Source organism: Nuphar pumila, chromosome 8 (genome assembly GCF_984573655.1).
Source record: "Nuphar pumila chromosome 8, dmNupPumi1.hap1.1, whole genome shotgun sequence".
Classification (NCBI taxonomy): domain Eukaryota; kingdom Viridiplantae; phylum Streptophyta; class Magnoliopsida; order Nymphaeales; family Nymphaeaceae; genus Nuphar; species Nuphar pumila.
Window position 1 is genome coordinate 121,278,437 of NC_143256.1, and position 9,784 is coordinate 121,288,220.

Here is a 9,784-nt window from a genome sequence, read left to right on the forward strand (position 1 = left end):
ACTATGCACCTGATTCACCCTCCAGTGCAACTGACGCGTTCTTATTAGCTACAGCCAACTTCGTAACTTGAGGCAGCCAGGAGTCTACTTAGCTGTGGCCTAGATTCTATTCAATGCATCCAAAGTAGAGAGAGAAAGCGGATTAGAAAGAGGAGAGAGAAAATTATTGTAAAACCACCTGCTTGCGAGTGTGTGCAGCTGTCCGCTCGCACTGTGTTACTCCCGAGGCTGCCTGTCTTATTGTTCGCTGTGAATCCTGTGATCTCTGAGAAAGAGGAGGTCAAAAAATACCAAAAAAATTAAAATGACTCAAACCCCAATACCATCTTCAATCCTCTCTCTGTCTCTCTCTGATTACGCACAGAGGAAGGAGACTCATGCTCTTTTTGAATTTGAAACCGCATGCCTTACTTTTGCAATTTAATGTCAGCTTCATTAGATTTGACGTTTTGACTGAACGTGTCTCTTCTTGAGACTCGAGAGCGTTCAAAAGTTCGAACGCTTTGTTGGTTTGTTGCTCTCCCCATGTTATTGTGCTTTGAGACTAGTCCATTCACAACGCCGAAAACCCAAAAAAAACAAATTTGTGGGGAGCCCAATTCTCCCATTTTCTCTTTTTGTGAAAGTGTTTCTGAGGCTGCCTGCTTTCGAGTTTTGAGTATGTCCCAATGACTATATTCCCTTATTTTTGCTTCCTTTTTTTACTCCTTTTCACCAAAAAGCTGAGATGGGTCGGTCTGATTCTTGGTCATCTTGTTTTATTCTTTGACTAAAGGACTAAGAACAGGTACCAACCTTGAATGTGGATTCTTGGTGCCTCTAAGTGCAGGAATGCAATGCACATTGTTGGTTGTTCCAGACCTGTGTTGAAAGTTTTTTTTTTTAGATAATCGAATAAAAACAGCCGCATTCGCCGAGTTTATTAGCATAAAAACTTATTGACTTCCTTGATCATCAGGGGTGGTACACTCAGCTTCGGCTTTGTGGCAAAGGATATTCACTTGTATGTTTCTAACTCATGACATCCTGTCAACTTAGGTTACTTTTTTGGGTCGCCTGGCCTACCAGTCTATTGGTTGTTCCAGACCTGTGTTGATTTTTTTCTCTGATAGTCGGAGAAAAACAATCTCATTCAAGGAGTTTATTAGCGTAAAACCTCAGGCAGGCGCCTCTTGCTCATCAGGGAGTACACCCAGCTTCAACCTTGCGGCAAAAGATATCTGTTTGCATGTTTCTAACTTGTGACATCCTGTCAACTTGATAACATTTCCGAGTCACCCCCTCCAGATGAGTGCAGCCCTCGCGGACTGTGTTGAATGAGTTCCTGCTGTTTTCACAAGCTGGTTTTTTTCTGAGGGTATAAATCCTGTTCTGTATATTTGAAGAAAGTGCAGAGGAGAATACTAGCACAGTATGGCAGCTGTGATTGACAAAGATGTGGTTGAAGAGATGGATTCTCTCTGTCAATCCATGAGCACTTCCTCTATTGAGGGTGGTAGCTTTAAGGGTGGGGATCCTAATGTTGGTGTCCCACTGAGCTCCAGTGTGAGCAGTATGGACCTTAGCTGTAAGAGCAGCCTTAGCAGTACCATCACTGCTGGTACCAACAGTGTGAAGAGCAGCACCTGTAGTAAGCTGAGTGATGGATTGAAGATTAGTGATGGTTCAGTTTTTGAAGGGAAGAAGGGTGAATGCAGAGCTGCAGAAAGCCCTAAGATTGCACATGTGGACTCCATGGATAGTGGAAAGAGCAGTTTGAGCACGTCGAGCTATTGCAGTAGCGTGTCCGGCGACACCGAGAGCATAAGAGGAAGCTATACGAGCTCGATCGGCACACCGAACAAGCCCCATAAGGGTAATGACCTCCGATGGGATGCGATTCAGTATGTGAAGTCTAAGGATGGGCCATTGGGCTTGGGCCATTTTAGGCTGCTTAAGAAACTCGGCTGTGGAGACATTGGAAGCGTGTACTTGGCTGAATTGAGAGGAACAAGTTGCTTGTTTGCAATGAAGGTTATGGACAAGGAATCTTTGTCAAGCAAGAAGAAATGGTTGAGGGCCCAGACAGAAAGAGAGATCCTCTTGTCTTTAGACCACCCCTTCTTGCCGACTCTGTACGCCCATTTCGAGACGGACAAGTTCTCTTGCTTGGCGATGGAGTTCTGCAGCGGAGGCGACCTTCATATGCTCCGGCAACGGCAGCCCGGAAAACGCTTTTCGGAACATGCTGCACGGTAATTGTTGCCTGTGGTGATTTATTTTCCATCATGGTGCCTTTGCTTGATTAGTGTTGGCTTTCCTTTTGGAGGGATTACAGCTTATGCAATTTTAATTCTGTATTCTTGGTATGGTTTCTGTTGTAGAATTAAATATAACTGCTAGGATTTGGAGAGATCCTGTTATTTGAACTCATTATCATGTTTCTTCATAAACCATTTTCAGTATTTGTTATTTTGCAATTAGATGAGATAAATGTGCAAGCTGATCAATTTATGCACCTGTGACATAAAATATCTTCAAGGGGAAGCTTAATCATCATTATAACATTCTCATTGAAATTACAAGTTCTGGTTTTACCATGAACCTAGTGCTAAAACAAAAATGGCATTCCTTCCTGAATAGACATAGGTCAGTTGCAATGCAGAAATTCTTCTCTATGATTAACTCACGCAGGGACGCCCAAGTTCCTCTTGAATTCGTGAGCTTTTATAGATGTTTTGCTTTCCTGAGTCATGGTTGAGTATTTTAGGCTTACATTTCATTTGAATAGGGTAGCACTTTGTCTTAATGAGTAGAAAGGAATTGCAGGGAATGAAATGTGGCATACTCCAATCATTGGAATCTGCAAGAAGTATCCCAATCGTTTGAGTATGGGAAAATGGCAATTTTTGGTGATACGTATGCCATAGGATGGACTTTTACCAGTAAATGGGGTTTGTATGCCCAAAATGCCTCACGTTATTGAAAATACCAGCTAAATGTAGTTGAAGTATGTATTTAGATACTTTTAATTAATCAAGCTCCATAAAACTCAGATTTAGATGCACAGTCTTAAATTACGAACACCAAAGGTCGGGCTACTTAGGTATATAAGCAAAGACATATCTCTTCAGCAGTCCGTGGCCCATAGGCTTGGGGGAAGGAAAAGAATATAAAGCATTTTGCTTAGAATAAATTGTTAGGATAAAGTGGTAAAATGTGAGGTCCATTGTAAATAAGTGATGTAATAAAAGTGATGGCCTGCAACTATATAGGACCTGGAAGCACTTGACCTGTGAATTATATAAAACCTATCAAATGAGTTCTACTTTTGACTGATTATCAGAAATCCAGTAACAAAGAAAGAAAAAGAAAAAAAAAGGTATCAGATTCTAATGCATTATTTAGGCATTGATTTCTGAATCAAACGGGAAAAAGAAAAGTTAGTGGCTAACAGCTACAAAATGAAGAAGTTGGTGAACATGTTAAGAACTAACCAGGAATATCTAGAAAGCAAAGTATATCCTCACTATAATGAACTTAGTCGTGATTTGCATGCCATAGGTTTTACTGAAAAAATGCAAAATATTTTGAAGTTTTCAATGCTCCAACCATTGCCTGAAGCTTGGAAAGAGTAACTCCGTAACTGTTAGGTGCCATTAGAGCACTGCATAGTGAAATGAAGTATAAAAAATATAAGAAGTTAAACACCAAATTTTTGCCATTGTTTTATATGATTGAGATTGGTGCATAGGAAACTCATATGGCTTGGCTTGGCTTGGATACACTAAATATATTTTCCCATGTAGACAGCGTGTTTGGAGAACTTTCATATAGATAATCAGGGAATGGCAGAAGTTGATGTGTATTGGAATTTCGGCAAAAACCCCTTGAAGAAACATGTGCACGAATGCATCATTCAAGCATAAACATTTTCAGTATAACATTTATTGCTGATTTGGTACAGATAAAGCAGATGTTTGGAGTAACCTATTATACCACTTCTTGGTTGGCAAAATTGCCGCTTGGCAGTGATAGGAGCTTTGATGACATTGCTAATCACACAAAACCTTTCAAAAAAATGGTTGTTTGGAATATAACATTAAGATTCTTCACTCTGGAATATGCAGGTTTCTTCAAGCTGAGATCTTAACTCAAATTAATGCTCCCCTAAATTATATGCCTACAAATAGAGACTTCATTATGTTTCTAACCAAGAAGGGCATTGATCTTCATGTATGTATTTATGTTCCTTCTGTTTAGTCACTTCAGCTTGTAAGGTCAAACTAATCTGCTGTCCTACATAAATAGTGAAAGCTTCTAGTTGTAGTCAAACATTTATCCTATCAGTATCAGGAGATGAATCAATCAAATAGTTTGTTTTGAGCTTGACACTGACCTAGCTTGCTCAATTACCATATCCCTTTGGATTTGGATCTTCTGAATCATCCAAACAGCACCTGATTTAGTATGCATTCTTTCCTGTGCCTTTCTTTGGATTTCTTTCATTAGTACTGCAGAAAGGGGTCTGCAGATATTTGAGATACGTAATCCCTATACTTGAACTAATTGCTGATTTCAGGCAGCATAGTGATCCATGGCTAAATATTGTTCCAGTGGTTCCTCCTAGAGTCCTAGACCATGAGTAATTTTTTCACAAGTCAGCAATTTTCTAGAATAATGATGGATAGTTTTTAGCCATTGTTTATGATTCCTTTCTTCTCCTCTTCTTGTAGGCCATGGAATAACATACTTGATTGGTTAACTGTAATTGTCTTCATAAATATATGCATTTCTTTATTGTCATACATTCTTGTCTCGGTTTCTTTTAAGCACATTTTCTGATAGCGTTCAGTTTGCATAAGAGTGCCTTCTATTCTTCATGTATTTCCTTTGTGCCTACCATTTCCTGAGCCGTATGTGTATAGTTGAACCATTTTAATTGACAGAATATATCCACTTGTGGATATCACAAATGTTGGTTTTATTGCTTGTATATTAATGTAACTGGTAAACTATCATTAAACTGCTTCTGAATCATGTGTACATTTTTCAGGTTCTATGCATCAGAAGTTCTTCTTGCACTTGAATATTTACACATGATGGGAGTTGTATACCGGGATCTAAAACCAGAAAATGTCTTGGTGAGAGAGGATGGCCATATCATGCTCTCAGACTTTGATTTATCATTGAAGTGCCATGTAAGTCCAACTCTTGTGAAGTCTTCATATATAGGAGCTGAAACCTCTAGGAAGATCCCTGCATACTGCATTCAACCATCCTGTACTGAGGCAGATTGTACAGTAACATCTAGCATGAAGCCAGCATGTCTGCAACCATCTTGCTTTGCACCTCTCTTGTTCTCCTCTACTAAGACTAGAAAGCTGAAAAATGAAGGTGCATTCCTGAGCCATACAGCTGCTCTTCCAGAGCTCATTGTGGAGCCAACCAGTGCGCGCTCGATGTCGTTTGTGGGAACTCATGAATATCTTGCACCTGAAATCATCAAAGGTGAAGGCCATGGTAGTGCTGTAGACTGGTGGACATTTGGAATATTCTTGTATGAATTACTGCATGGAAAGACTCCTTTCAAGGGTCTAGGCAATCGTGCTACCCTCTTCAACATTGTCGGGCAGCCGCTTAAGTTTCCAGATGCACCTTCAGTAAGTTTTCCTGCTAAGGATTTGATTAGAGGTTTGCTTGTAAAAGATCCAGAACACAGGTTAGCATACAAGAGAGGGGCCACAGAAATCAAGCAACATGCATTCTTTGAGAGTGTTAACTGGGCTCTCATTCGCAGCACATCTCCTCCAGAGATTCCTAGGCCTGTGGATCTAACTTTTGTTAAGAATGCAGCTGCCCCATCAATGCCAGTGCCTTCAGTTGAAAAGGAAGTTACTGACTCAGACAAGTCATCAGGTTCTTACTTGGATTTTGAGTTTTTTTAGATTGGTTTTGCTTTTGAAGGATTTGCAGACATCCTTGAGATCATCTATGTTTATACGGATGGTTTTCATTGATGAAATCTTGATTCCAAGTTTGATTTCAATGTAAATTGGATGGCCACAATGATGAAGCGTTTGTGTGCCTACTGCTCTCTTGTAAAATTGAAATCAAAGCTTGTGTTTAAGATGTTCTGCTGCTGCTCATAATATTTTTATTGTCATTTCCAATAATGTTTTATTAATCTAACTAGGGAGAAGTAATGAATCAACTAATCATAACTACCAATCTGATCATTTGGAATTTCTTTTGGTCCAGCTTTTTGCTTTTTTTGGCTGCTATATCATCCTGATTCTCTCTTAAGATCTGGAGAGTGAAAAAGGGAAAGAGCACGTTATATGTTTTCCATAGTTTGAATATTTCTGTTAATTCAACTTGTGTACATGGTTTGTATCCTCTAAATAGGTCTTAGATTTTCTAGTTGTCTTAGTACTGTGTAATTTGTCCCATTTATACAGCCTCACAAACTCTCTTCTACAATAGAAGCAAACTGTTCTAGGAACCATAATACCACAACATTTTGAAAATATCATGAAAAGAGCCGATCTTTTAACTCTTCTTTTCAGTGAGAACATCGGATGCTGTTGTAAAATCCTAAGCTGAATCCGGTTATGTTTATTAATTGGATTTAATTTTGTTTACCAAATCCAGTTAATGGAATCAAATTCGGGATAACATCTGATCCATTGACATCCTTATTCAAATGGTATCCTGTTTTTTGAAAAGAATGGCAATGGCACGATTGCTCCTGGTTTGCTTGAGAAACTGTTTTCAAACAGTGTTTAAACATTAAACCTTACGTGGCTTAAGCATATGATATTCCTATCTTCCCAGTGTGCATCCTAAAAGGTCTCTCTCTCTCTCTCTCTCTCTCTCTCTCTCTCTCTCTCTCTCTCTCTCTCTCTCTCTCTCTCTCTCTGCTGAAGAGCTTGCTGGCTTTATGAACTTAAGCTATGTTTGGGACCTTGCAATAGGATGGAAACACAGTTTCAGTGTGTTGCCAAAATATCATTTTGGCAATGTGATGTTGAGAGATGGAGTTGCCAAAAAGTTCTCTCGTGAAAGGTGGTGAAATGTGGTGTTGGGCCTGCCAACACCAGTCCCAACACATTGTTTCAGCAACGCCACTGTTCCCAAACAGCAAGAGTACGAGAGCATGGCGGAAACCACAACACAACCTCTGATTCAACGCTCCCAAACATAGCCTTAATGAAATGGCTAATACAATTACGTTCCTGTTTGTCTAAATATGTTTATTTGTGCATCTGTTGGCCCCCGCTTTAGCTATGGTTATGTTTCATGTGTCTTGGACAATCTAAAACCAACACAAAACAGTTGTGCTTACAGTAACAGATTAGAGATTGCCATTTATAACATGGAATCACATGTTGTCAAAGGCACGGTTATTAGCATGGACAAAATGCAACAATCTCATGTCATGGTCATCTTTATTTTTTCTTTTTGGGTGGGTGATAACCGGTCATTTTTTTGTTCACTGAAAGCTACAATCAATTGACACATGCCTTGTTTGTGGCTTCCATTGGTGAAAACCTCAGGTCTCCCTTGCCCACCGTGAAGGATGTGCACATCAGGTTTCAAACTCACGAGCAATGTTGTCAGTGTCATTGCGACTCGGCCTGAATCGGCCGACTTGTATCGTATGAGCCACAAATCAATACGAAACCAAGCTGATTCAGCTTATTTTTTATTTTTTTAAAATGGTTTAAATTATTTTTTCATTTTTTTGTGCCATGTGTATCTCCTGTTTAAAAATTGGGAAAATCAATTCAGGGCTGATACCGATTCTGACATTGCTCAAAGTTATGTTTGAAGCCTTTTGTTTGAATCAAAGTTATGTTTGAAGCGAGGCGACTACCTGGGGATAAGTACAACAGGCAGAGTCAGCTTGGTTTCTCTACGTAAATATCAAAAAAAAATGAAAAAGTTATATGCAGAAAGAACTCCCAGCATTTCTTTAGAGTTGCTTCTCGGGTTGTGCACCAAAAATCTCTTTCATGTATTCTGCCCACAATCTTTTTGAAGAGACCACAAACAACTTTCTTCTATATGATATCACGTTTCCTATATGTTTCCCAGAATTGTTCATTTATATCATGCATCATAATATTTAATCGATTGACCTTTGGTTAAATCCTAAACATAATAAGATTATTGTTAGATTTGTTACATTTATACCATTTGCTATGTTTCTTATTTATGATGTAATAAATAGAAAAATGCAATTTCTTTTTTTTTAACTTAGGTAAGTTTCAATTTTCGAATTGCTTAATTCAAATAGAAAATAGAAGAGAGATCATTGTGAATCCCTTGAGTTAGGGATATGATAGAGGTCGATGACTTGTTATCGTTATCTTCTATTTTGCACTGTGTATATTCTGTAATTTGTAAAAGATCAATAAAAAAATCAGAATCATTCTTATCTACTGTATTTTTTTATATTATTTTTCTACATGATATCAGAATTGCACGATCTATAGGGAGCATTGCGAAGAAACCACCCGATGTAGCTACATTTGTTCTTCAGCTGCCATCATTGTGTGAACGTGTTTCATCCTTGACTTGTCCAAAGCTGCAATGTCTTTTTGTGGTGTTTTTTTTCTGTCATCAATCATGTTGTCCCATGAAAATGCTACCCAACTGCAAAACAACACGTCAAGTAAGAATGTTTCGAACTCGTACTATTTGCACCATTCAGTCCACCCTGGAACTTGTCTTGTTTCCCAACCTCTCATTGGAGACTTCTCTATGTAGAATCCTGCTGTGTATCGCACTACTTTTGAAATTATTGTAGAAGAAGAACCATGAGGAATACTATATAACAAGATGTTGGATGCAATGAATGTGTTCAGTATGGTAAATTTGATAGAAAATGACATTTGTATCATGTTTTTTGATAAAAAAATATTACTTTTTAAGCCTTGAATATTCAAAATCTTGGACCATCGATTTTTAAACCTTATAAGAACTTATCTACATGGCAGAATCTGACAATTTAGGAGTCTATTCTTATAAAATCAAGTATGTAGAACTATATGGTCGGATTTAAGAAAAAAAAACATAAAAAAATCTTCAAAATCCTGGTAAACTGATAGCAGGCAGCTACCACCTACTCTCTCTTTATGTATAGAGAGCTAATTGTGAACCACTATTTTCATGGATTTTTGTCTTTTTTTCTTGAATATAACTGTGATCTACGTGCTTGGATTTACAAAAACACTACAAAATGGGTTTCATAGATGGGTCTATTCCAAAGCCCGATGAGCCACCCGTGTTGGTTGCCTCTTGGCAATGATGTAATAATAAGGTATAATCATCGATCTTGAAAACTCTGCTCAAAGACCTCGCTGCAGGCATCATATACATTGAAACTACATCAAATGTCTAGAAAGAATTGCGGGAACGATTCTCACAATCAAATGCCCCAAGGATTTATCAAATTCAATAGAAAATTATCAATCACAAACAATTTGAAAATTTTGTGGTTGTTTGTTATACCAAGTTGAAGTGTATGTGGGATGAGTTGGCCACATACGCTAAAATCCTCACATTCTCCGGAAGGCAATTCAAGAACTCCTGCATCAGGGTCAGCTCATGCAGTTTTTAATGGGGCTCAATGACAGTTTGAGAATAGGAGTTAAACTCTATGAGATCTAATCTTTCATTGTTCCTCAGTAGCTCAGTGGTAGAGCGATCAGCTATTAACCAATTGGTCTTAGGTTCGAATCCTACTTGGAGAGATTAATGAAGAGACTCGCTTTGATCGTTAGGAGTAGGTACACTT

The 9,784-nt window shown here is 38.5% G+C and overlaps 1 protein-coding gene across 1 annotated transcript; it reads left to right on the forward strand.

The window, feature by feature from the left end:
* Window positions 1-737: 737 nt before the first annotated feature.
* LOC149830466 (serine/threonine-protein kinase D6PK-like) lies at window positions 738-9,547 on the forward strand. Its single transcript, XM_090016528.1, has 3 exons — window positions 738-1,668; window positions 1,717-2,234; window positions 5,036-9,547. The coding sequence occupies exons 1-3, from the start codon at window positions 1,414-1,416 to the stop codon at window positions 5,925-5,927; spliced, it is 1,665 nt and encodes a 554-aa protein (XP_089872654.1). The 5' UTR covers window positions 738-1,413; the 3' UTR covers window positions 5,928-9,547.
* The last annotated feature ends 237 nt before the right edge of the window (window positions 9,548-9,784 follow it).

Coding starts and splice junctions, on each gene's coding strand:
- LOC149830466 (XM_090016528.1), top strand. CDS start 1,414: ATGGCAGCTGTGATTGACAAAGATGTGGTTGAAGAGATGGATTCTCTC. Junction 1,669..1,716: donor TGAAGATTAGTGATGGTTCA/GTTTTTGAAGGG, acceptor GAAAGCCCTAAG/ATTGCACATGTGGACTCCAT. Junction 2,235..5,035: donor TTTTCGGAACATGCTGCACG/GTAATTGTTGCC, acceptor TACATTTTTCAG/GTTCTATGCATCAGAAGTTC.